This window comes from Poecilia formosa, unplaced genomic scaffold, assembly GCF_000485575.1.
Source record: "Poecilia formosa unplaced genomic scaffold, Poecilia_formosa-5.1.2 Scaffold3, whole genome shotgun sequence".
Lineage (NCBI taxonomy): Eukaryota > Metazoa > Chordata > Actinopteri > Cyprinodontiformes > Poeciliidae > Poecilia > Poecilia formosa.
The window spans coordinates 6,358,110-6,385,709 of NW_006799942.1; the positions used below are offsets into that span (position 1 = coordinate 6,358,110).

A 27,600-nucleotide genomic window follows, 5' to 3' on the forward strand; every position below is an offset into this window, starting at 1 on the left:
GTGATCTGATTAGACTGCAGAATTTCTTGCTGCACAAATTATCATATTAATAAGGAAACCTAATTTCCTTTAGTGCTTCAATATTCTTGGTTTGAAGCCAAGTTCAGAAAAATACATTCTTTTGCACTATGTGAAGACAAGTTCAGTATGTTGACATAGGACTATGTGAAAACGGGCGCACCGATTTACTTAATTAATAAGCATTAAAGTAACTGCTAATCTCTTGCGTATTATGAGCACACTGCTGGGATATTAGGCGGTTCAAGCGTCTCCTGTGGCGGCACAGCGGCTCACTTGTGATTACTGTCGCCTCGCAGTAAAAAGATCTTAAATTTGAACTCAAATAAAGCATGTGCAGAGCATTCTGCTGCTGAATTTACGCTGAACCCCTAATTGAAAAGGATAAGTGGACTTTTAACTGTGAATTAATTATTAATTGTTAATTGTGAAAGTTGCAATTAATAACAAAAATAGCAGTAAAAGTCTGTTTTTAAATGTAATACTTGAGAATTACATTTCTCATCTGACTGAGGTCTCAATCTTTTCAGATAATGTTTACGAAAGAGGTATAATTTTATTTGGCTGATTACATAATGTCTGAAAGATATTTTGAAGGTTATGGTTTTACAGCTAAACAATCCTGTCCCATTATGACACCTGGCATTCTCCCAATGCTTCTTTACAGAATCCAAATCCACTAAATCGAATCCACATAAAACCCTCTTCCCTGTATCATGAGGATATCGAAAACAGTTCAAAGTTCCAGATTTTAATCCAGCTTCTAAATAGTTTAAAAGTGATTTCAACATTAACACCGTCCTTACAGTGAAGATCTTTCCGGAAATAAATTCCTTCAGGAGAAAATATCTGAAGATTGGATTTTCAGGGCCAACATTTAAATCTACACACTTCCAAATAAATATGACCAACATTATTCATTTATACTATGAATAAGCAAACTTTCGTTATTGCTGTTTTTCCCCCATAAATTTTTAAAACTCTTTATTATCTGTGTTGGTCTGAAGTGTAATAGCCCCTCGTGTTAGATGATTTAAATGACTGCAACCATTAAAGGTTTTATTGTTAATAAAATGTCAAGCAGTGATAATAATTTTAAGAATTCTACAGCGTATGGGTAAAAACATGCAAAAACCTCCTGAGAGCCCAGTTGCTCTACCCATAAACTCAATGGGTAAAATAGAGAGGATACTTTTCCTCATTTGGGGAATATTAAGGAACAACTTAACCTTGCAGCCAGGCGGCTGAGTTTGGACTTGTAAACAAAGCCCTGAAGCCCTGAAGCTGTACTTTCAGTAATTAAAGCAAAGGCTGATGCCAGAATCTGTTGCTCCCTGTATTTGCTCATTTTTGATCACGAACCATTCCAGTGAAAACTACATCTGGATGTTGCATCTTTAAGGCCCTTTAATCAACTCAGTCAGAAAATGTAAAGTGGACTGAAACTATGCAGCACGTTTTTACTCATACCGAAGAAGCTTTAGGAAGACTTTAGTACTCAAAACATACACACTCACACACCAGCAGGTACAGCTTATACAGTTTGTTACGTGCCTTGCTCGGGGACACTTCAACAGATCGCAGGAGAAAGTCGGAATCAAATCCACAATATTTCAGTAGTCGACCCACTGACCCACAGTTTTCCCCGCTGGCGTGCAAGAACATAGATGGTGACAAAATTTCTGGCATGGTATATCAATGGTAGAAAAACTATGAATTTATTTGTTTTAGTCGCTGCTTTACATCATTACAGCCCAAGTCCAGTCCAACACGTCTGAATAAAAAGGCTGACTTCGCTCTCTGGCAGTAACTCAGCTCTCCAAACGCCTGCTAATGAGCCAATCATTTGATGCAGGTGTGTTGCAGAAGGAACCCATCCAATAGTTGCAGGATGGCACCTCATTGGGAATGGACTTTTTCACCCTGCTTCAATAGGACGTGCTTAAAGTTTTGACCTATCAACCTTGCAGTCTATGTTGAAACAAGTATTGATATAGCCTATTCTGCAAACATATTAACCTCATTTATATTAAACCTACAGGGGTCAAATATGAAGCCAGTCCACCCCCTGCAAATCTTCAAGAAAGGCAATTCATGAGATTAAGGAATGTGCTGAAGGGAATCTGTAGAGCATTTGTGAGGTCAGACAGTGATGTTGGTTGAGAAAGCCTGAATAGCAGCATGTACTCTATTTTATTCCATCGTTTTGATGTCGGGAATCTGTGCAGGCCAACTTATCAACTTATCCCACACCCCCTTCACCCATCCATCTCTTGATGGATTTGTGAATTGAAAATCAAAGTTGGAAGCATAACGCTGTCCAAAATATGTTGGTGTGCTGAAGGATTACAAGTTTGTTTCACTGGAAGAAAGAGGCCAAGCCCAACTTCTGGAAAACAGCCACAAATCATTATCCTTTTTGTACCAAACTTTACAGTATAGTCTGTTATGCCAAATCCAGACTCTTCCAACAGATATAGAGGTAGGACTCATCGTTTCAGAGGACAGGTCTGTATCACCAGAAAAAAGCACATTTTACAACCTTTTGCATCATATTTTGTGATATAATGCTTGAATCCACCTGCCTGGTCAAGGAAACCCATTCAATTAAGCTCTCTGTCCAGTTTTTAAGCTAATCTGAAGGCACCAAGTGAATAAGCTTCCACTGACTCTCCTCTGTGCACTTCGTAGTAGAGCTACTGTCCTCCCAAACTGCTTAAACTACAGCAAGGATATTTCAAGGTATCACACTGAGAAATGAGAAATTGTTTGTAGAAGTAGTCCACAATGTTGAATTTCAGAAATATGTGAACATGGAAATGTATTTAGATGGCTATGTCAGTGTATAAAATAAAACTCTCCGTACTCTTAAACAGTGCGATTAGTTTGAATCAGAAGCATCGGGTGTGTTAGACAAGAACACGTTTTAATGAGACTTTTTATTCTGTAAACAAACTGACATACTTTTTTTATGGCACAACATTACAGGAAATACACGGAAACATCTGCTATGTTTTATATGTTTTTACAATAAATTTAGCATGTGAAACAGTGCTGTACATGGTCTTACTACTCATGATATAAACTACAAACTGTCTAATTTGGTAGGTATTTACACAGTTCTTTTAAGATTTAGATTCTATAAATGTAGAGCTTTTCTTCTTTGAAAGCCCTCAACAAACAGAACCGATGTGGGACATTAATGTTTACAAATATAAACAAACGGTATGTACTGACAAAATATACGAAAGCTCATAAACAAGACGAAAAGGCTAAAACAAAGTGGGCACCAGTTCCTGACGTTCAAGATTCAAAAGTCTAGCGCTAGTAGGAAAAATGACTCGTAGTCCTTTGCCAAAAAATAAAAGAGAAACTCTAGAGCTGCTGAAATTTGACACCACTCCATTTTTGTTTACTTTTCGTCAAGAAGGAAGTTGCGCTCATGTCTTTTTCAGACGTTTTTGTGTCGTTTCCCTCAGTGGTTCTTGGAGTCGAGCCAACAGAAGCGACTCCAAGAACCACTTGGACTTCAAAAACCAAACTTTTTGAAAGAGTTTGGTTTGTTTGGCACAGAGAAATGAGAAACCACCACATGTTGATGTAACAATTGTTGCAATCTTGGTCCCCGATCGAACTGAGACTATCGGACTCGGTTTCAGATTCTGATCCCTCAGTGGATCTGATCAGAGTTCCTGACTTAACTTGACTCCTCTGTTGTTGGTGTATGTCTGTTTATTTACATAACTGCCTACTGGCTTGCGCATGGCTTGCAAAACTGTGTAGGTCAGCCATATTTGATGTTTTGATGTTGCTATTTATAATAAAAGGAACTGTTTTGACTGCTGCACCTCTCTGTCTGATAGGTAGTCACGTTTCGTCTACGTTTTTCTCAGCACAAAATGACAACTCTGTCATGATCCGTGTTTTTTGTGTCATTTTAGGGTTTTTCTGTGTTCAGTTTCTGTCCTGTGAGTCTCTGTTGTCTCTGCACCTTCCCCGTTAATTGTTCCCAGGCGTGTCTCGTTCCCTCGATTACCCTCCCAGTGTATTTAGTCCCACTTGTTCCTCCTCGGGTCCTTGTCTAATGTTGTCTATGATAGTTCGTCTGCCGGCACAGTAGAACTGTGAAGTCCTGTGTCGGCATAAGCTCCTCTTGTCAGTCTCTGTTTAATTCAGTTGCTACCGGTGCTGAGCCTCTGTGTTTCCGCTCTGCCGTGCTGCCTGAGATTTGGACTGTTTGAGCATTTTCATTAAAATCATCATTTTCATCTACGTCCTGGGTCTCCCTGCATCTCTCCACACCACCACCAACCACACACCGTGACAAACTCTTTAGTTGAAATTATGCTTTAACTAGTCGTCGCTGCACTTATTGGCATTTCTTACTGTCTTTTCTGGATACAGAACGTTGAGCTGGACAACATATCGAATTGCAGCTGTCAATTTCAGTGCATGCAGTGGTGCAATCACAAAGAACTTCAGGGTGGAATATTTGGTAGGATATTATATTTCAAGTGAAAAGCTTTGGTGGATGTGGATGCCCACACCAGGGTCAACTTTAGCTGACAAACTAGTCTTTAGATTTTAAGATGTTCAGTGTTTATGAAGCAGCAAAACATTTTCTGTGAGCTCTGTCAAAATATTTCTGGGGGAAATATGGCGAAAGCTAAATATTAGCAGGTCTGAGATTATTGATGACTGCAGATGTGTTGATTCAGATGTCGAGGAACAATTAACTGGAACTTCAGTTGGGACAAAAATGTGGTCGTGGTCAAGAAAACAATCTTTAGCATCTGATTGAGTTAAGTGGACTACAATTATAACGTGGAAGTATATAATATAATAATCCAGCATTTTCTACTCCTAATTTGCCTGGATGGGCTTCAGGCCCACAAAGTTTGTAGTTGACCAAGAAAGTGTGCTTAAACTGAGAAAACGCCTTAAATGAGAATTAAAATGAAACTGATGTAAAACATCCTTAAGGATCTAAAACCAAGTCTAGTTCCTTTTGACTCAGTTGACCATGCTTGGGATCACTGAGAGGAACCGAGAACCCGAACCCTACATGAGCTTCTGACACTGGTGTGTAGTTCACCGTTACACCACCATATTTAGCACAGAACGCTCAAGATCACATTATTAAAACCAAACGCAACCTTTTGATGCCCAGTCTGATATTGTATTTCTGTTTTTCTGGTTTGGACTTTGGAGCTTTAGCAAACTGAAGAGTCGTCCATCCACTTTGCTGTTTTCTGCAAGGAATGGTCAAAAAACAAAAACAGCATGATGTCACTTTGCCCTAAAGCATGTAACAGTCAAGTCGTATTTACTAAACTCACAAAATCCAATTAAAGCTTAACGTTGACTTCTAGAAAATGTGAAGAAAGATGGAGCTGGATTCAGGGAAGAGCTGCTTGTTGGTTTTCAGTACATTTCTGTCCTTCTCAGTTTGCATCCAAAGTTAAGTCTTCATTTTAACAACCTGTCAAGTAAACAAGACCAGACACTACACTTCATAAAAGCTGTGGGTCATTCAGCCTTTTCCTCTCGATCTGAGACATCACCGGTGAATTTCAGTTCAACCATTGCAAATACTGAGTTCAAACACAAAAAAACCCAAAAATCTTTACAGAACTCGGCTTAGTTATTTCTTTCAAACCCGTTTTGAAATTAGACTGGTTTATATCTCTCTACGAAAACTTCCTTCCACCTCTGTATCCACAGCTCCTTAATTTTACAGGAAAATGAGCCGTAAGAGGAAAAACCATTAACATCAGCAAAATATATTTCAAGCAGAGAGAATGGCTGGATGTGCTGGCCGGTGACGAGAGCAGCCAGCAGGCTCTTTAGCCTCCTATGTCCGTCCCTATCGCTTCATTTTGCTTCCAAAACATCTAACGTACATGTCGGGGAAGGAGCACTAAAACTAGATCTCCTAAGGATAAAAAAGTGAGAGGCTACGACAGCAGCAAATTGGCTTTTCTCTCCCGTGAGCCTTACTCCAGACTTTCCCCCCTGCATGGGAACAATTTGAATCGTGCAGTAATTGCTTATGTTGCTTTTCTCCCAACACCGTTTCTACAATGGAGTCTGATCTCATTACTTTCGCCCGCGGTTGAGTTCTCAGCCGCTTGGTGCAGGAGGAATAATGCTAAGTGGTGTGTTAACAAAAAAAAAAAAAAAGAGCAAAGTGACTTTTGTCATGATTTTCGGCGAGTGGAGTTAGAACAAGCATACAAAACGTGACGGCGCATCATTCTGAAGCTCATCCCTGTCTTGTCAAATGAAGCAATTTTTAAGAGATCCTTTTTTATTTTTCACAAAATGGTTTAAATGCTGCTTCCTCTTTTATTAGCTTGTTTTAAAGCAGATTGTTGTTGTTGTTTTTTTTTAGCATGATGAAGATAGAGGAAGAGCCAAAGGAGCAGCAGAGAAATGGATGCGACACGAGTTATGAAACAGAAATCAAAAGCTGCGCTCCCGTCTCGTTGCAGTCGAGTAGACTGGGTATGGTTTTCCAGAGAGTGTGTGGCGCATGTTAGCCCTGGGTGATATGCTTCTTTGTGAAGTACTGTGTATTACTTTTTTATTTTAAAAGACAGGGAGGCTCTAGATATAGCTTCTGCCCAAACAGCACTTTGCAATTCACCCATGTGCTCACATTGAGGAAAGGTCACTTAAGCAAATAAACTGAAGGATGAGTAATGTCTTATAAATGCCTAAAAGGAAAAAAAAAAACAAAAAACAAGTTGGAATATTTTACAGTGTTCAGAGAAATAGGACACAAACTTTTTTTTGGAGGCATTTACACGTCTTTTCCGTAACCGTCGACTGTGGTCCACAGTGAGGGCTGCAATGAATTCGACACCGAAAGCGACTGCAAACTCTAAGCTGAGAGAAAAGTCGAGTCTTCAGTCGTTCCAGCATTCCCAGTTCAAGAAGAGACCTGGCAGCAGCAGCAACGGCAGAGCGAGCTCCGCTTGGCTGGCTTCTCCTCTCTGACTCCCTCTGGCACCTGATTCGGTGTCGGAGTCCTTCTCAGAGTATGGTGGGATGACGTTGAACTCCTCATTTGCTCCCTCTTCCTGTTCCTCCTCTTGGTCACTGTCCTCCATCTGTGGAGGAGAGAAAGAGTGACTGCTCCAACTAACAAGCGCAATGAAACATGGAGGGACGGTGTAGACTCAAGAAGAGTCGGAGTTTGCTACGCATGAAAACACCTCAAATATACAAAGAAAATATTCAAGATGAGAATTTAAACCTTCAAAATGGCCTTGATTTGTTTTGGTTTGGTTTTTTATCTACTAGCACTTGGGACTAGATGCTGCTAGCATCTGGTAGCATCAGATTCTTGAAGTCCGACAAGTTTTGAACTGGGCCTCATGGATAAGACTTGTTTGTCCAACATAAACCACAGATGCGTGAAATTTCTCCGAAATTTGGAGGCCAAAACAGTACTTCAAACTTGTTGTTGTGACACAAACCATTTCTGATTCCTTTGTACTTTCAACATAATCCTACTGAAAGAGGCCACAGCAATTAGGAAAGATATTGTCAATGAAAGAATCTTCAACAACATGTCAAAGTAACATCCGCATAGCAGGACCCAAAGTCCATTTTTTCCAATAAAGTTACTCAAGTAAGTAAATGTAATTGAGTAAATGTTATTAGTTACTGCCCAAATCTGCCCACATCCCCATTAGCAACTTTTAATGACCTTATTTGTTTGTCTGGGTTCCTTATGATCACCTTGATTTAGCAAAGAAACCAGCGTATTTTGGGAATGTCTGTAAAGTTCTGCATCTGCTCCACAACATGAACATTCAGGAACAGGACTGAGAAGAAACAGGCTGTTGAACATGAAAAAAAAAAAAATCCAAAGAGAATGAGGTCATGTTCTTCCTGATAAAATATTCCATTGAAGCTGCTGCCATAAGACGGCCATCGTTGGATATCTCTGCAGCAACTGCAAGGTTCCTCCACGGGGCTTCATGCCTATATGGGCTAGCATAATTTCTTCTTTAAAATCTCCAAGTTATCATGCATCGAAGCTCAAAGGCAAGCAGAGCCAAACTGCTGTCTGCTCTTTTATTTGCTTATGACAAAAACTGCGAAAGAACAACTCCAAATGCATGGAAAATAAAACCGCCTTGTTTGCATCAAGCAACACTATGGGACTGTTGACAATAGGATTGTTATGGGATGCATGGAAATATAATACTCAGTGGTTTGAAGATGTGCAGCTGCATTTATTTAATATCACTTCTGAGTGACAACACTTCAGTTCTCAGCTTAGATTGGACTTTTTCCATCTATGTATAAATATGTTGCATATTATATTTACATGCACAACGCAGATTCACCTGGGGGACAGCCTTCTGCTTCAGCATACCTGATGCCACTATCTTCCAGGGTTCCCTCCCCCTTCCTGCATCCTCTGTTTCGCTTTTACAAAAAGGTCACGGAGCGAGCGCCACACTTTTCTGCAGGCAGCCTCTTCCATGGATAACAACCTTGCAAGCAACAGCTTGCACAAAAACAACAGCTTCCATGCGACCCGAACAGTAAGAATCAATGCTGAACTGTGATACTACACTAGACTGACAATACACACCTGATTTTATTACATTTTCATTTATCTCCTGCCCTACAACAATATTATTTGTGAAAGTTTAAGTCGAAAAGTGGAGGATTTTGCACAGAACTGTTCCATGAATTCAAATGAAACTAGATCAGTTCTATTGTTATTTTTAATGATTGTGACGCTGTTGGTGCAAAATCAGTGAGTAGTTTTTGTGATTCACCGAGATGCTGAATTTCTTTTTGCAGCTAAAAGTGACAGCCTGATGAAGGGACGTTCTACTTCTGGATGTTTTTGCTGCCACTGCATTTCACTACAGCACTATTTATGTCCTCCAGCTAAACGTAGTGTGTTAATTTAGCAAAACAATTAAGGTAGCTATCACCTTCCACAATGGGAAGCATGGAGACATTCAGGTTCAAATGGGCAAATCAGCAAATTGACCCGCAAACTCCCCTGAGACGTTACGTGAATGTTTACTCAAGACAATTTTAAGAAATTGTAATTTCTCAACCACATCTCCATGTTGGCCGGACTAGTGTCCAGCAATGATCTAACCTCACAAATTTCAAACACCAGTCAGTGTCATTTGATTTATTTCACTGGATTCCCGCCACATCATTGTAAAGAGGTATTTAAATGGAAGTGTGCGGAAGAAATGCAAAAGTCAAACACCTGAACTGTGGGGTCTGGGTCTCCTGAGGTTCTATTGCAATACAGGATATAGTAAGATTACAACTGTACATATGAACCAGACGAGCGCACTCCCATGAATAATAACAGTCAAGATTGCAGCAAACACCTACAGCTAATCCTGAACCACACTGAGAGGTGGAGATAGAAGAGGAAGTGAGACAAGAATAATCTGGGATTATGCAGGAAGCTGCTGGGCCTCAACTCACTGCTACAGTCCTCAGTGAAACTTCGGCGTTAGGATTTGATATGCAGTCCCCTGACTGGAGCCGTATCTCCAACACCGACACACGGCGAGAGAGTAGCAGGAGTTTGTGCTTACGCTGTTGAATTCAGGGAGCGTGTTGACGCTAACGTGGACCCTCTCCTGGAAGACGCGAGGGGAGGGCTGAGAAACTGGCACCGGCGTGTGTTCCACCGGAGGAGGCGCTGAGATTCCCATGGAGCTGATGGCATTGCCTAAAAACAAAATCAGCAGGGGACGTCTTCATTAGTTTCACATCTTAATTCCGCTTTGAATCATCACTAAAACATTATCAGTGTGTGTTCTCAGCTAAGATGGAGCCAAATACTCCAAGTTCTTCACTATTAATAACAAAAGTTACCTTTTGATGAGCTTAGTTTAGAAATATATATATATATTTTTTTTGTTTAAGAGAGATTTGCTCAACTAATTAAAACCTTATAATACAAGTTTATAGTGAAATTACTCAACAGAACAAAACATTTGAAGAACCAAAGAATAAAAATGAAGAACTTTCATTTTTATACTTTTATTCAATGTTGATATAGAATTTTGTTCTGAGTACTGAGGTGGCAGAGAAAATAAAACTTTATTTAATCTGTCCAATAAACCAATTCTGCATTGATTTGTATCATTCTGGATTTAAAATGGTTACAATCTAATTTTAAGTTTTCTAAAGGATGCCAATCGATTATCATTTAATATCTGACAAGAATCCCAAAACTTCAGAAAAGAAACATCATAGTTCCTCCACTGTATGTAATAAATCCACGAGGTTTATTTCCACACATTCGTTCATTTTTAAAGGATTTCTATGGGAAACAATGCAAGAATCAACAGAAATTTTGTGAAAACAACCATTGTTTTCCAAACGTGTGATATTTTCCACAATGAGTAAAAGGATTTAAGTTTATTTTTATGGGGGGTTTTTTTTACACATTTTTTCTAATATATTTTGTCTGGCATTCTGTAAGAGATATCACTTATTGTAAAAAAATATACAAAATAAGAAAAAGTAACATGGTAGCATATATTCTTGCTCACATGTTGTGTTTTCCATCTAATTTCAACTTGCAAAGCTGATTCTGGACACGGCTGCGGCCACAGAGGACAAAAGTCAAACAATCGCTATGGAGTCAAAAACCTGCCCAGAAAATTATATTCTAACCAATTAAAAAAAATAAAAAACTCAATTTACACTCAATTCTGTGGCTCAAATATCAGATGCATATATACTTTCATGCTAAATTATTCCAGTGTCAGTTCTTCCTCACTTGGAGTTTTTCCTCTTTTGTAAGGCACAACTTCTTTTCAGCTTTTTGTCTCGAGCCGAGAAGGGAGAAGAAATATTTAAGTGTTAAACTGAATGTGGAAAATGTAGCTGGTCACATCTGGATGGGCTGTTTAATCGGCAACATAATGAGCCCTGCCACAGGCCCGTGTGCTGCTCACACATGGTCACTCTGCAGTGAAAAAAACATTACAAAAACGAGCTCCACAAAGTTAACCTTTTTGCAAATGGATAAAGAAAGCAGTTAACTTTTTTCAGTTTCAAAAACAAAACAACAAAAAAAAGATTAATTAATTTGAGGTTATTCACAAGCATCTATTTAATATAAGAATGGGAAGAAATGCCAGTTTTCTGGAATAAACCAGCAGCTGGTATCTCCAGGATATCTATGGTAGCCGACTGGCAGGCGAAAACAGGCATGCAGAGTTCCCATTGTCTCCCACTATCTTCACTTTGCATTGGTTTACAATCACAACTAATCTGAGCCTCAACGTTATTTCTGGAAGACAATGTTGAGAACAAAATGTGAGTGCTGTACGCTAAATGAAAGTCACATACAGCTTGATTGTTAATGAGGCCCCTCATTGTGAAATCTTATTTCTAATTAAAACCGCCTGTCTGTCTGTCCCCTATTGCTTTAATTTGTTTTGTTTTTTTTTTAGTACGGCACATGCTAAACAAGGCATCCTTATACACCAGCAGGACGTACTGAGCAAGACCTCTAGATGCTCGTTCTGGTTTGGCTACGACTCAACCTCGAGCCGCTTCCAGTTGATCACGATTTGGTGAAAGGACTCATCGACTCTGCCGAGTCTCAGAATCACATTCGCATTTGGCAGGCGGCCAAGCACCCGGGAGAACATCTCTCGCTGTTCATTTATTTATAAGAAAACATTATGGTTCAGTGCCTTGCCCTCTCAATCATCAATTATGGCCCACCTCATTTGAATTCTGTATTAATGCACATTAGAAAGCGCTCAGTTAGATTAGCATCTCGCCATTCATTTAGATAATACTTACATTTGACAGCTGAAATACGACGTCTCCTCTGTTATTACAGTGATACAAGGATTGTCGGCTGCGAGTTTATTCTACAAAGTATAAAGACATGAAGGAAATTGGCAACCTAAGCTGCAGCATTGACTCATTAACATTTCAGAAGAACTATAATTTATTTTAATTCATGTTTCTTGCCACATTTCAATCCAGAATTTTCAAGTAACTGTGGTTATGCTCTCAGTTTTAATGATCTGCTTCACATGAGGCCATTATTCACAATATTCACAGAGAGAAGAGGGAAATCGAAAACTTCCACAAACTGCCGGAGCTAATGTTTGTGTTTAGTTTAATCCTTACAGTAGAGACTTAAAGTATCTCACTGTGTTCTGACGGTAAGAAAGGAGCAGGAGATCATTAGGTCTCTTATACCTGATCATTTTCAAACCTTGGATTTTATTTATTTTGTTGTCTGATCATGTCGATTACAGATGTAATCCCTAAATGCAGCAATCTGTTCTTCACAAACAGAAACCTTTCAACCAGTTTCACTCTAGTAATTACATATTAGTTGATCAATATTATAGAAAACTGGATTGTGATATTATTACGACTCTGTGACTTTCAGCATATGTTTCAGATGTTAATATCTGCTAAGCTGTAACGCCAGTTATCCAAAATGATTAGATTTGTTTACTGCGCCTCTGCGTTGTTCTTTTAAGGATTTGATTCATAAATTAAACGAAGTAACATTTTATTTTACTTGAAACAAAAAGCATAGTAATTAGGCTTTTAGGAACACATGAAAAAAATATCTCTCAGTCACCAATATACAAATTATGCATAATTGTTAAGTTGAATAAAGAGCCATCTGGGAGGCATGAGGGAAGAGACCTCCCATTACTGCTCTTCTCTTTTTAGCATGATCCAAAAGCAGGTCCAGATGTATCTACCGAAAAAGACAAATTACAGAAAAGCCATATTTAGATTTCTCTATAGTGCCTCGGTCTGCTGTGGATCATATAAAGTCCTTGGTTTCCTCACAGGTTTTCTAAAAGATTTGAGTATGGCAGCTAAAATATTCATGAAAGAATGTTCATTTGATATATAATGAACATAAATAAGGACTCAGTTTTTCTCAACCATAGCCACCAGATTTTTTTAGTAAAAAAGTCCAGGTAATCCAAAGAGTCCATCAAGTCCTGAGTGGGCGCAATTTATGGCCCACTGGGACAGTTCAGCCCTAAAACTGAACTGTCCCACAAACTTTCTCATGCACTTCCCTTACGTAGACACAAGTTGTTGCTGAACAGATTCTGGATGCGTTGACAGCCCTGCAGTTCGTTCCCGCTGCCTTCACATGAGCACCACTGGGACACCTCCGTGCTGCTGTTGCTCACATAGTTGGGAGTCATGATGGTTCCTGGAAAACAAAGGTTTAAAACTCTTTAAACAACACTTTCCATCAGCAAAAGTACAGAATTTGCACCGTGCAAAAACAATTTTAGATTATGAAGTCAGCAGTTGTCTGGTTTTTGTTATGACTGCAAGTACACTGAAGCTTTTGTTGTATTTTAAAACGGAAGGAAATAAAATTATTTTTATGCTCATGCAAACCATCAAGAAATGGTGCTTTTGAATCACAGCATTTTAATTGATCTACATCTTTATTTTGTGCATTAAAACAAAGAATATGTGAATTAAATTTTAGAAACACAAAACTGATAATGAGTTCTGCTACTGGCTTTTGTTATTTTTCCCCTCTCAGCTTCTCTGTTTCACCTTGTTCCATGTTTTAATTTTTTTTCAGCGTCTCACCTATGAGTCCGGTATAAGCCTTGAGGCACATGGCTCTGCTCTCTCGCATACAGCCAGAGGCAGAAAGAGAGGACTGCTGACAGTTGTGTTGGAAATCTGCAAATCGGGATCTGAAACACACACACACGCACACACACAGGTACACACACACACACACAGGCACACACACTCAGTGGAGAAAATGGGTTTTCGGAGCGTCAACACATAAAAACTGAATGCATTTTAAAGTGTTTTGGAAGTTTTATTTTGGCACTCGGGGCTGTCATAAATCAAAACAATGAAATAAATTGAAGGATGAGAAAGAGAAGTACCTACATTAGAAATATGTTTGGAAATTTGTTGTTGTTTTTTTCAGCACAACAAACACTTCTTTGTAAGAAAACTTCAGAAATTAAATCTTATCTGTTTGGATCTCATTTTCAATACAGACAGACAAAAACAACACATGAATCTTCACTGCATGAACTCGAATTCAAACTGAATACATGGAAGTTTCTGGTTGTACTGTGGGGCGAAAAAAAGGTGAAAAGGTTAAATATTTTTACAGTGCATAACAAGTTGGATTAAGTGAATTAAGAAGAGCTTTCCAATTTCAATTTGTTTAATACTGAGGGCTTAGGGAGTGAACCAAACATATTTTTATCTCTTTACTGAAGGAGCGTTTCAGGGATTTTCCCATTGATTGGCTGAAACTTGTGGCTGCCTTGAGAAACAAAATAATAAAAGTATTTTCTTAAACAGAACGAGCTGTGCTGCTAATAACACACCAGCTTTGCTATGTGGCTGCAGAATGAGTCTCTGGAAAATGTCCTTTTATTATTGCCAACCGTTTTCATTTAGAAAATATAAACTATATGTCATAACATTAGTAAATGCTACACCTGTTTTGCTATAATTTCCCTTACAGACTAAATTACTAACCAAATCCGTCATTTTCCGTTCCAGGAAAGTGTGTAGGGTGCTCCCCTCTGCTTTGTGCTGCATGTGTTTATGAATAAAGTAATCGCTACGGATGAATCAGTTAAGAGTCATAAATTTAAGTCTTTTTTTTTTCTCCCTGGAAAATGCACCGTGCTGCTTCAGGGGGGATGTGGAAGTCTCTCTCAGGTGGAGTAGTTCAGTTGTCTCCCGGTATTATTCATGACAGCTGGGAAAAGAGACCATGAAATTGACCGTGGGTTTGGGTGTAGCTTCTGCTGTGGCTGCTGTACCATGTCTAAGTGGTGAGGGGAGAGCCAAGGCAGGAAGAAAAGCTTTTTATGATCAGTCAGCCTGAGTCCCTGCGACCTAGAGAGCGTGACTATTAACTAAGCTCTGTACTATCCACGAACGGGCAAGAAGTTCTGCAGACGCAGAACTTTCTTGAGCGTTTTGGGACTCTCGGTGGGGATGATGCCCTGGGGCTGACCCGGTACGCACAGTTCGGATTTTACAAACCAGTTGGCCTGGGAGCCAGTGGAGATCTCTTAGGAGGAACTGGAGTAAGATGGTAGAAGCAAAACAGCTTAAGCTTAACCACTGCTCCCATAGTTTGACCCTAAATTAGTCTATATTTCTACATAGAAAGTCTAAATAGAACCTTCAGGATAGCAACTGTGTGCTTAAATATTATTTTATCATTTTATCAATCAAATCAAAGCAGCTTTATTTTTATACTGTCAAATTACATCAATGTGAAACGATGTTCAATGTTATTTAATTTTAAAACATATTTATCATATGCAGAGACATTCATTTAGTAACATTTTAAGTTTAGAAATGGGTTTTATCAATTTATTTTGGCACAACTGGCCATTTGAGAACATTAAATATCCTGATATGGCCCAAGATGAAAATGAGTTTGACACTGCTGGTACAGATTAAAGTATGCACATATATAAAACCTATAAGTCCACATAAGGTGAGGTGGTCCGATTGAAATGTAATTTAAAATGAGATTTGTTGATGACCCTGAACCCAAAGATCACAGAAACATTGACCTGTTTGTTAAAAAATAAAACATATCTCAGGTTATAGATCTGCAGAGCTTGTAGCAACTTATCCCCAGAGATCTGCAGCTACAAATACAGCAAACATGTTTCTAAAATCATCAATCCTGTGGAGCTAAATCTTCTCAAGAACTTATATGTGCATAATTTTGAAAACATGCACTTTAACTTTTGCTTAAAATTCAGAATTATGAACTACTTTGCAAAGGTCTATCATATTCAACCCCAATAAACTCATTTTATGCATATTTTAAGTTTTTGGCTGTCGTGAAAAAGCATGAGAAGTTGAACTGTTATGAATATTTGAGTGAACTAATGCAACTACTTTGGAAAGTGGGTAGATGGGTTGCTGCTCATCGCTTTGCAGACTTTACTGCTCCTGTTTCTCTGCACACAGGCTCTTACCTACACAGCTCGTCTCTGGAGCAGTAGTTCTGGAGGCTGAGGCAGTTGGGCTTGCCGACTCTTTCCTCCCCTCTTGCGTTCTCCTCAAAGGAACATGATGGCACAATGGTTTTCCTCCGGCGCTCCCCACACAGAGTGTCAGAGCAGGGACAGAAAAGAAGAGCGAAGCTGTACTCCTCCGGCACACGCTCCAGGAAGCGCCGCAGGGCTTTGTGGCATTTCTGGCGGTTGCAGCTGTTGTCGGTGGCTGTTGCTCGCTTGGTGCAAGCTACCACATACTCTGAGCGCAGGGAGCCACATTTCTCATAGAGGCCGCAGTCCTGGGCGGCCTTCAGACACTGGTTCTGGCCGTCCACGACAACAGAGGAAGCTGCAGGAAGCAGAGTACCGACTCGTTAGTGTGAAGTAAAACAAACAGCTTTCTAAACCAACAGGACATACTCTACCTGCCATGATGGAGGCCATTCGCGACACCTCTATGTTTCTCACCAGATTCAACTTCAGCTCTTCATATGGGGACACTTCATACTCATCGTACGCTGAAACAACATTGGACCACACGAATGAAGCAACCGAATTCAAAGAACACCCACGTACAAAGTGTGTGTTTTCCACCCACCTGCGAATCTCACGGTCCAGTAAACCTTCAGGCAGTGCTCCTCTCTGCGAGAGCCCCGCTGACACTTGCAGACTTGAAGGGGCCGATAATGCTGCAGTGAGTTTTGGGCCTCCAGGCACTCCAGGCGGGCATCTGAACTGAGAGGCGACACGGCTTCCTCTGCCGCACAGTACTCCAGCAGGCGATAGATGCCTTTGCAGGACGGCTCCTGGACACAGCCCTGCTCCGCCACCAGACAGTCTAAGGACGCAGATACTGAAACGCCGCCTGCAGAAGAGGAGACTCTGACATTATGAGCTGCAAACAGGTTCATTGCAGACGCTACGGATTGCAAGCTAAAAAGTAAGGTAACAGTGTGCTCAATTATGAATAGGTTGTTATGTGTTATTAATATCCCACGATCGGTGAAGGTCAGTGGATAATGAATCAAGTTCATCCTTTCAGCAAAAACCATGTCCGGCTGCACTTCACCTGTCAGAGCAGAAGGTTTGCAGTTTATGTTCTGGTCAAAAAGTCAAGTCAAGCCTGAAGTCTTTGCAATTAATGTGCAACTTGAGTGTGAAACTCAGGTCTCCATCTCAGCCAGGAAGCAGGCTTGTAGTAATAGATTGCAGACAGCATTCTATAAAGTAACATACACCAAAATACACGATTTTAGATTAGATGTGGTTACATGCAACACTACAACGAAATGATCAATCATCACATTTAAACTAAAACAGGCAGTTAATCAGCTCATCTCAGGTTTCAGGCATGGCGTTAAAAAAATCTAAATCAGTGCAGAAACCTGGCTCGTCAACTTTATGATCCCTTAAAGGGATTAAAAAGATGTTAAAAAAAGATGAAATTTTGGAGCTGCAGCTCTTTTGCAATAAAACACCTTATTACCTTATTTGGATGCAGAAAAACATTTAGTTGACATTTTTCTTAATGGTTTTGAGAGTCAAGTATTGAACCACCTCAAAATTTCACCTGCACAGAGCCAAATTATCCATGAAGACAAAGGCAGATTGTTGACCCAAATCAAGATCTCTAGATCAAAGTTTTATTATCTGACAAGAAAAAAATTAATGACATTGTCCTAATGTTTCCCAATGTTACTTGCATAAGAAGATCTGTTTTTCCAACAGGTCAAATTAGTGAGTAATTTTTTTCACCGTCAGCTCAGGTTTTTGTTTGTATTTTTATGTAACGGTTTTAATAATTTCTTCAGGATCTTAATGGTTTTCTCAACTATATTCTTTCTCACAAATCAATGGTAGACTGTGTAGACTAGCAACAGTTCCTATATTTTCTAGTCTGTTAAACCTTCAAATTATTTGTGAGAACAAAATATCTGTATTCCTAGTTTTCTTGAAAATATTGCTAAAATATTGCCACCTTGTCTTGAACCTTGCACAGTTTGCCAGCTTGTCTCTTGAGCAGAAGGTATCGTTAAAACTCTTTTCTGCCTAAATGGTCTCACTGTATTCTCCTGTCTGACTTATTGCAGAGTTTTGGTAAGTCCGTGGTCGCCCAAGCAAAAGGTTTTGATGCCCTAAAGTCCCCTTTCTCTTTTACAACCATTTTGTTTTACTGTTGTTTATTTTGTGGAAGTAATTGGCCAAGGTCTTGGTAATGACTGCACACTTATTTCAGCTTCTTTTGCCTATATTTCATCAGCTAATACAAACACATGTACAATAAAGATTGTACACTGTTAAATCACAACACAGTAATGTCAGATTCCTGGCAATGCTCAGTGTTGGACCATATTGATGTCTTTCATGAGTCATACTAGTAATGAAGTTTTTATTTTTTATTTTTTACAGGCGATAATTTATCCAGGTTCCCCAGTGCAGGATTACAGTTGCTGACATCCATCCAAAGCACATTTTCAAGATTGATTTCCTTTCTTTCTGATTTCACAGATGTTCACTTCGCCGGAACAACGTTTTCAAGCGTTGATTATTTTGACAAACTCTATTTTCATCACTGGATTCATCACTGGAGAGCTTCTTGGATATAGCAACCCCAGCAGCATTGCCTTCATAAACTTGGCATAAATTCTGGCGAATAGACAGCCTCACACACACACAAACATAAAAAAAAAAGAAAAAAAATATGAACATGATAATTTTCTGCCTCAAAAGCGACGCTGTTCAGCAGCCAACTCTCAAATATGAGATGTGTCTAGAATGCACAAACCCTCACAGGGAGTTTTTTTTTCTAAAACATCGTTTGAACTACTCCATTCATCATCACAATAAAACTTGCATTGTCATGAGAGTCGTTAGACTCTGAAGGATAAAATATGTTGAAAACATTTGTTATGCTTATTGTACTTCATATACTGTAGGGACATACATGTAATTTATTTGGAAAACATATATCATTGTCAGACGCCGTAACAGTGAGTGTGAGAACCTTCTTTAACAGAAATGCATTTATTTGGAAAAAGCATTTTAGCCAACATCAAACACCGCCTCCAGATGCAACACCTCTGTGAAGCTAAAAACAGTTTATTTAACACAATTCAGCTTTGGAAACAGGCCTACAGTTATTTGAGCATACTAAATTTACACAAAGAGTAAAGCTACAGTTTTTATGCAGTAATGTGTTTCAAAAGGTAGGCGAAAGGAGAACAGCATGATTATAAAAATAAATCGTAATCACTATTTTTGGTACAACTCTTCAATATGATACGTTCATTTAAGTTCAGGAAAGAAATGGCGTTTACTGCACACAAAGCAAATATTTGCTTGAAATGTTGGCTTTCAGCCATTCGAGAAGCACGGTAGCTGAAACTAAACTCCAAATCACACCTCAGTAAAGAAGTGCCAATATGAAATCACTTCTCAGAAAGCCAACTACTACAACAACCACAGGCACGCCTCCAATCCATATTCAAGAAATTCCAGTCAACTTTTCGCTCTTTTCATAGTACAGAGACAGTTTTCACAAATCATCCGATCCTACCACTCCACTGGACTCACAGACTTTGCCTGCAGCTACTTCCAGTCTTATCTCACAAATCTTGTGAGGATCATTTCTCTTTGACACTCACTGTCACGTTAGGGCTATCCCATGGTTTGGTCCTTCACCTATTCTCTTCATCATCATCTATCTCCTTCTTTCTCTCGATCAAGTCACCATCTGTAATGGAATTTTCATTTCGCCGCCATGAAGATGCAGCCAATTACATGTCAAAAACCAGAGCTGCACTTCCAGTCATTGCCATCAACGTTAGCTCCAAAAGATGCCATCTTTTGTTGAGATGCTGAGGAATGTTGCAGTTCATTAAAATTGAATGAATTGAATTCATTCAATTTCATTGAAGTTGATTAAAACTAAGAACAACGTCCTAAAACAAAGGCCTGCGCAGTCAAGATTCAGACGTGGTTATAAGGCGACAAGCCAAAATATTTACACTCTACAATACAGAGCTATTAATCCTCAGTACTCGTTTCTCTTCAGAACCACAACAGCCCGTCTGTCTATAGAAATAAGGAGTTAGGGTTGTTTTGACTCAAAATGTTCCAACCAGGAAGGTCTGTGAGAGAAAAGCCACAAATCTCTCCATAATGATGATTCTTGCCCCATTAGAGTCACAAAGCAGAAAAGACAGAAGCTGCCTGAGGGAAACAATGGGGGGAAATGCTCTTTGTGAGTGAAAAATGTATTTTATTAAAGCTCTTCTGGAAATTAGTTTTTTTTTAATGTGACACCTAATTACCCTTACCAGTTTCTACCCATACGATCTCAGTCTAGCAAAAAATATAACGTGTGTGTATAGGAAACACACACACTTTTCGTCTTGATTTTGTGAATTTGTCGTACCCTTTTATCAGTGCACCCCACGCAGAAGAAGAGGCGAGCAAACGCATAAAGTGTGTTAGAAATTAAACCTAATGAATGATGGCTAGCAGATCCGTACCTGTCTTTTTATCACATGTGCTCACTGGCTCAGCTCGTAAACATAAACATATAATCCATCGCCTCAGTTCATGCACAAACCCGGCTTTTGAGTTCGTCTGGTGACACACTTCGATTAAGCTCCTGCTGACACGTGGCACAAAGCGCGACTGCAATTCAATTCTGCTGCTGCATGTTTTGTAATCTCGAGCACCGCATGAGGTCCATGTCTCACTTTGGTATGAGACATATCATGAACAGAAGTTGTGTTTCATCCCCGCCACAGGAAAACCTCCAAAGCCGCCGCACAGAATCCATAGGAGGAGGCGGGACGAAAAAATAGTATCACACAGGGCAGTGAGTCATTGTCACAGTCACAGCTCCGCGTGAAGTGTAAAGGAGATCATTACCTGTCTATCTGCAAAGTCTGCCTATGTATTATGTATTGCTAATTGTACCAAAGTGTCAAATCCCACTGTGTTGAGCTGCAGTTTAAAGAAGCTTCTTGTAATCTTCTGTATGCACAGAGAGCACTTTGTTTTCTTCTATTCTTACCACAGCGGAAAACAGAGAGCCAACAGTCTAAATTGCAAAGAATTGCAATTGTATGGAGGCAATTTTTGTTGTATGCAACTGGGATTTTAAGTAACAGACCAACATGAAGTAGTCCATAATTGTGAAGTGGAAGCCATATGATGAATGGCCTTCAACGTTTTTTACAAATAGCAATCTGAAAAGTGAGGCACGGATTTTAAATTTGGGGTTTGCCTCAACCAGCTTTGCAAACTGAAAACTGAAATGCTGCTAATTTGTCTTTAATAACTCGAGTTCATTCAGATTGGGCGACGTCTATGTTAAGTCTATGGCTACAGAAAATGCATTTAACAGTTTTAAAATAAAAGCCATTGTTTTCATTCAGCTTCATAATTATGAACTATTTTGTCTTTCCTTTATAAAATCCATATAACATGTACTTTTGTTTGTAGTACATTTTAACAGGAAAAAAGGCTTTACAGTGGCAAGGCAAAGTAAATTCTGCAATGCAACATTTAAAAAAAAAAAAAAAAAAAGTAGAAAGCCTGATTGAGAAAAATGTTAGAAAAGACAGAGGCTGATTTTTATTTTAAATGATATAAAATAGGAAAAAAAAAAAACGTAAGACATGAATTACTTTGATATGCGAGCACCCTATTGATTTCTCACTGGAGTGATTAATAGAATTTGTGAGGCAAAGCTGATGAAGGTTAACGCCGTGATTTTTGCGCCGCCCTCAACACTCTGCGCCCACTCTCACAGGGAGAGACGGTTTGGCAAGTTCCTCTTCTGTCTCTTCAAACATGGTGGGTTAGGCTGAAGAGAATCCAGATTGTTGGGCAGTAATTTGATTAGGCAAGAGAGAATGCCTAGTGGGAAAGTGTGAGTCTGATGTGAAATTTGGTCGGGAACTGTGACAGAAGGGACTTGTCGACAGGAAGTCACACACATAGCAGCGAGACACTGCAGTGAACTAAATGCAGAAACATGCCAATAAGTGACACTACTTGCTATGTTTTCCTCGGAATCAGCTCAAATGAAACTAAAATTGTTTATTCCCAAACTGGCCGAATGTTGACTGGTAAATTTGGGAAACCTCTACTAAATGCAGAAGAAAATGCATGAGGTGTTGAACTCTACATTAAATGTGAATAAGAACAGAGTTATTATTATTCCAACTTCTACTTCTGTCCCTTTTTTTAATCCCTGCTGAACTGACTGAAGCTCTTCACACTCTGTGGTCACAAGAGAGTGTAGTGATGGCGGCACAGACATTTGGCAAACCTTTACAAACTCCAAGCCTAGAATTGACTAAATATGCCTTGCTGCCATGCTTTGATAAGCAGAATCCTCAATTAGGCTTGATGAAATGCAAACAAGACCTGGATTCTGTGAGGCAGGAAATCCAGGAATGTGGTCCAGTTGAGCCTCTTTTTCCTAAGTTTCTTTGTGCAGACTAAACAAAGAAGATTGCAGGTATTGTGTATCGCCAATAAGCTGAAGCCAGAACCGAGCCCAGTCGAGCAGTGACGGATGGTAAAATGGTTGTCTGAAAAAAGAAAAAGTTGAGCCAGAGGTGCACTTGAGTGCACGCTGATTTTATGTTCTGAAATAGTGCGTCTACTACGTGGCTAATGCCTCATCTAATGAGGCACGGCAGTCGGATTGTGGAGCCACATTATGCATGCATTAACCACAACACCCCACAAGCCTCCACGGTAGTTCAGGTTAAATGCATCAGGTGCATCATCAGCCAGTCGGAGTGAATCTTCCAGGCTTCTGCCTTCTGCTGTTTACTGTGTTCCTAAATTTCAATGTGCCACATAATTTCTTGGCCACATGCACACACACACACGCACACACACGCACACACACACACACACACGCATACACACACACGCACATGCACACACACACGCACACACACATGTAATGCCCATTGATCAGAGCAGTTTTATCTGTGCAGTTGTCTGTGAGTGACAGTCAAGATTCAGATTAACACAAAAAACTGAGTAACTGGCAATGGCAGTTAGGTGATAGGAAAAAAAAACAATCACCATAACACATTTTTTAAGAGGCTGGTGGTGAGAAATCACATTTATAAAAGGTGAAATTATGATGACAGTTATCCTTCAATAGTTTAATTACATTAAAGCCTAATATGTAAATTACTACTTATGATAAAAGGTTTATTTTATGTTTTATCTTACCTGTGCGATGTTCAACAGGCACCAATTATTATTATTTTATTTTTTTGTGTCTTGCTGTTGTGAACAAAACGGAAATACAAAATCAGAGTGCAGACAGACAATGCCTCAGCATGAGGAGAGACAAAAAGACGGCACGACAACAAAGAGAGAAAACTCTACAAGTAGAAAAACTCAAAAAGTCAAACTGAGAATGCTCATGAATATCTTTCACTTTATGTGAACTAAAAACGAACCTGTGACAAACACTGGTCAGGCTCAATCGGGTCCAGTAAGTAAGGCACAGAAATAGCAGCAGTCAGTCAACAGTTGCAGCCTGCACTGCCTGGGATTTTTGTAATAATCCAAAGGGGCCTGGCAGTAACAGGTCAAAGTCGGGTTAAATGTCATTTAACAATAGTTTTCAAACGTGGCACAAACACCGTCAGGCCTTTTAGTGTCAGGCCATTTGTCTCTGAGATTTCTGCAAGGTAAATTCAGGGAAAGGTGTGAATGACGTCATCTGCATTAGCTGGAAAATGATAACCAGGAAGGGATTTCTGTATTCTGACACACTAAAGACGGCAAGCCGCAAAATTATTCATAGCTATTGAATATTGTTCCACAAACAATAAGGCATTTCTTTGAATTTTATGTGAGAGACCAGCACAGTGTTACTGCAAAGCTGTGAAGAGGAAGAAAGAGGACGCATGGTTTTAAAAATCTTTCTCAAAAGTCTTTAAAGTGTGGTACGCTTTTGGAATTTAGCCAGATTTACTCCAACACCTCCAAATAAAACTAAGAACAACCTTTTTGTCCTCAGAAGGCACCTAATTAGTAAAAAAAAAGGAAGGTTAATTTGTGTGTAAATTAATCTCAGAATTAATCCAGCTGTCCGCTGAAGGCCTCAGAGGTTTATTAGAGAACATTAGATAACAAAAAGCATCAGGAAGAGACAGGAAAACAGCGGTTGTGGATGAGATTGAAGCAGGGCTGGGTTAGAAAAAAAATCTGATTTGAGCACCTCATGCACCACTGTTCAATCTATCATCTGCAAATGAAGATTGATTAAGACAGTGGCTCCCAATCCTGGTCTTTAGGGACCACTGTCCTGAAGGCGTCTCCTAGCTGCCTCACACCTGACTTAAATAACTGGACATTTAACCAACTTCTGCAGCACTTGACGCCATGAATCATTAGAATCAAATGTGCTGAAATAGAGACTTATATAAAACATGCAGGACAGTGTTGCCTGAGGAGGAGGGTTGGGAATCAGTGTACGAAGACATGGCTTTCCATCAAAACTGATATTAATCATGGATGCAGCCAAAAAGGCCTATGGTAACTTTGGAGGAGCTGCAGAAATTCACACAGATGGGGAAACTCTGTACCAATGAGTTGACAGGAAAGCAATTAAGCATTTAATAGAAGATAGGTAAGAAGAAAGCAGTCGTTGAAAGACTAAGAAAATGCTCTTTTGGTGTGAACATACAGCTGGAGCTAAAAATGAAATGGTTTAGATAACAGTCAATCAGAATTCAGACCTAAACCTACTTGAGAATCTGTGGTAAGGCTTGAAAATTGATATTTACACATCCCCACCATCAAATCTGGAAATGCATGCGACATTTTTGTCATTCAAATTTGCGGTCTGCATGGCTTGTAGCGACATACCCCAACAGACAGAACCAGAACTGCAGCAAAAGGTGATTAGCATGGGTGTATCTGAATAAAAATGCATCCCATACATTTCAGATTCTTACTTCAAAATAATTTGAAAACAATTCACCGCCACCACTTTGTGTTGGCCTGTCGCATAAAACCCCACAGGCGGCAGAAACATGAAAAGGTTACTTTAAATATGAAAGTATGTCTTTTAACTTAAAGACGCATGAAATCAAAATCAAGCAGATATTGTGTTATTTGATGTTCTTCATTTTGGTCTTGATGACAGACAAGCTGGGGAGGCTGCACTCTTATTCTGAAGTTCCTGCCAGCATTGCTGAGGTAGCAGAAACGACCAATGACAATTAAATATAAACCGACGCAGATTTAAGACTCCGTTCTGCACAATCCGCAGTTCTCGGCGACGTTAATGACAAACTTTGAATCAAATAATTTTTGATTTCCAATCAGGTATAATAGGAAGAACTGACATCATGACAGAGTATCTAATTTGCATGTGTAATGAGTCAGATCTCAATTAATTGGCACTTGAAAATGAATGTTTTTCCTTGGTGTGATTCTACCTAAGCTAAGTACTCTGTGTGGCACACAGAATGCATGAGCGGCTTGACATTAACAAGAAAAGCAGTTAATCTTTTTCAGCGATCCTAATCTCTAATGGGCACCCACAGCCAACATTATCGGGATGCAGCCGGACGTGTGGAAGCCCCCGTCTCCTCTTATCTTGTCATAATCTAAACAATTATAATGTCTGCATGCGTCTCAGCGACGTTGAACCCACTGACGAGAGAGGTGCTCTAAATAAAAGTCATTCAATGCGGTGCATGCAAACAGGAGAAAACATGAAATTCAAACAACAGCACTGATTAAATTGATATTTTTTTGTATAAAAGACCAACAAGTTTTTTTTTTACTTTTCTTTACCAGCCGAGCTCAGATTTTAGGCTTCGGTCGTAAACAACTTATTTATAGAAAGTTGAATGTGTTCGCAGGACGAAGAATCCAAATCCGTGAAGTGTGAACTATTCTGGACAGCTTTGTTTCCATCTGATCATCAGCTAAGACAAATGGATTCTCCAAACCTGTCATGCTCACCTAAAGATTTAAATCATTACTTCAATTTTACTTAAGCTCTGATTTAGTACTGAGAACTAAAGTGTTTAAAAATTCATGTGTGATATTTGCAGCAGCCCAGGACAGTCCAGTCAATACTTTGAAGAGCCTTTGTCTGGATCTGGTCCAAGGCAGAGATAACGGACCTGACCCAATGATGTCATCCACATAGAAAACACTTTTCCTGCTCTATGATTTAATAAACCTCTTTGACTTTATGTCTCAGTAGCTTACCTTGAACCGAGAGTGAATTATTTTGCTGCATTCTTTTGGTTTGAAAAAAACATCTCTGTCTCTCTCTCTCTCTCTCTCTTTCTCTCTCTCTCTCTATCGCTCTCTCTCTCACACACACACACACACACACACACACACTTTTCCCTTTGTTCTTGTATTTTAATAACTATCCAACATTTATGTACACAAGCAAATTTTTGTACCTCAAATACAAAATCCCTTTAGCAAAATGAACAAAATTTCAGAGTAATAATGTACATCTTAGTCAAAGATCAATTTTTATTTTTATTTTTTTTTGTGCTATTTTATGTATGAAATTTTGGAAATATAGATCTGCTAAGCTTACTGTTGTTCTCTAAAATAAGTTGCTCACAATATTGCACAAAATTTAAAATAAAAAATATTATCCTGAGGCTGCATTTCTAATTACTAAATAGACTGAAAAAGTATTCATACCCTTGAAAGCCCCTGCGTGCCAAACCATAAACTCCAAAGTATTTCATTGAGATTTTTTGTGACAAATAGAGGAGACGTGGTTGCAGTGTATTTAGGGACAGCAGAGTAAAGGGGTCTGAATATAAAACGCATGTGCATGAAAATGCGACACCTGAAAATAATGGAAGAGGAAAATGTGTGTAATGGACTCATGCAATTAAATGATAAATGCTCCTTACCCTGAGAAAAGACATTGAGCAAAAGTCCAATGATCATCATCCTGTCCGGTGACATTGGGGGACAGCTGCGGAATGGGGAAGCGGGTACCCGGCTCGCTGAAGCTCAGTTGCCCGTCTCCTGCTTCATCCAGCCTCCTTGTGCACTCCTCTGGCTCCTGCTGCTGCTCCCGCTGCTGTGTCCGCTCGGACTGAAGTGTTCCGGACGGTCTGCTGCACAAAGTTGGCAAAACTGCACAGAAGTGACTCAAGCTCTCGCGATTTTTGTCGCTCCCCTCATTTTTATGATTCGTACGGAACAAGGTAAACATTCAGCGGGTTTCCTGTGAATTGCTTGAAAAGTGGAAAAGATTCTCTGCCGTGTAAAGACTCCCCAGCAAAGGCAAACGCACCTGTCTCCAAAGCGCGTTGCCTTTTACGCTTCTGCGTGGGATTCCACGCGCAGCTCAGCTCCACGGTTGTCCGCGCGGACGTTGAGTGCGGCGAAGCCCCAACCTGATTGGCCCCCGAACAGGCTGGACGTACCAATGGGGAAGACAAAACGTTTCCTGTTGAAGGAACAGCTGGGTCTTTGCGGTGAAGTTGTAACTCCGTGGAAAGCAGGAGGTGGACAGTAGGAAGTAACTGAA

General features: G+C 39.7%; 1 protein-coding gene across 3 annotated transcripts; it reads right to left on the reverse strand.

Moving 5' to 3' along the window:
* Positions 1-2,938: 2,938 nt before the first annotated feature.
* On the reverse strand, positions 2,939-27,600 carry LOC103141665 (GDNF family receptor alpha-4). Of its 3 annotated transcripts, none has more exons than XM_007557405.2 (10): positions 27,364-27,600; positions 26,975-27,181; positions 16,654-16,920; positions 16,481-16,573; positions 16,035-16,404; positions 13,642-13,751; positions 13,112-13,246; positions 9,615-9,751; positions 3,561-7,133; positions 2,939-3,527 (listed from the first exon to the last, which is right to left on the reverse strand). In XM_007557405.2, the coding sequence occupies exons 2-9, from the start codon at positions 27,027-27,029 to the stop codon at positions 6,930-6,932; spliced, it is 1,371 nt and encodes a 456-aa protein (XP_007557467.1). In that variant the 5' UTR covers positions 27,030-27,181; positions 27,364-27,600; the 3' UTR covers positions 2,939-3,527; positions 3,561-6,929. The 3 variants fall into 3 exon arrangements, with proteins under 3 accessions (XP_007557467.1, XP_016529806.1, XP_007557460.1); XM_016674320.1 differs by having other exon boundaries at positions 26,975-27,184; XM_007557398.2 differs by having other exon boundaries at positions 26,975-27,600.

What these genes read in the sequence shown, in the direction of transcription:
- LOC103141665 (XM_007557405.2), bottom strand. Translation starts at nt 27,029, where the DNA reads ATGTCACCGGACAGGATGATGATCATTGGACTTTTGCTCAATGTCTTT. An exon ending in CTGGACCGTGAGATTCGCAG is followed by an intron (nt 16,574 to 16,653) that starts GTGGGTGGAAAA and finishes ATGTTGTTTCAG; the next exon opens with CGTACGATGAGTATGAAGTG. An exon ending in CAGCAACAACTTGTGTCTAC is followed by an intron (nt 9,752 to 13,111) that starts GTAAGGGAAGTG and finishes TTTTGTTTTTAG; the next exon opens with GCAATGCCATCAGCTCCATG.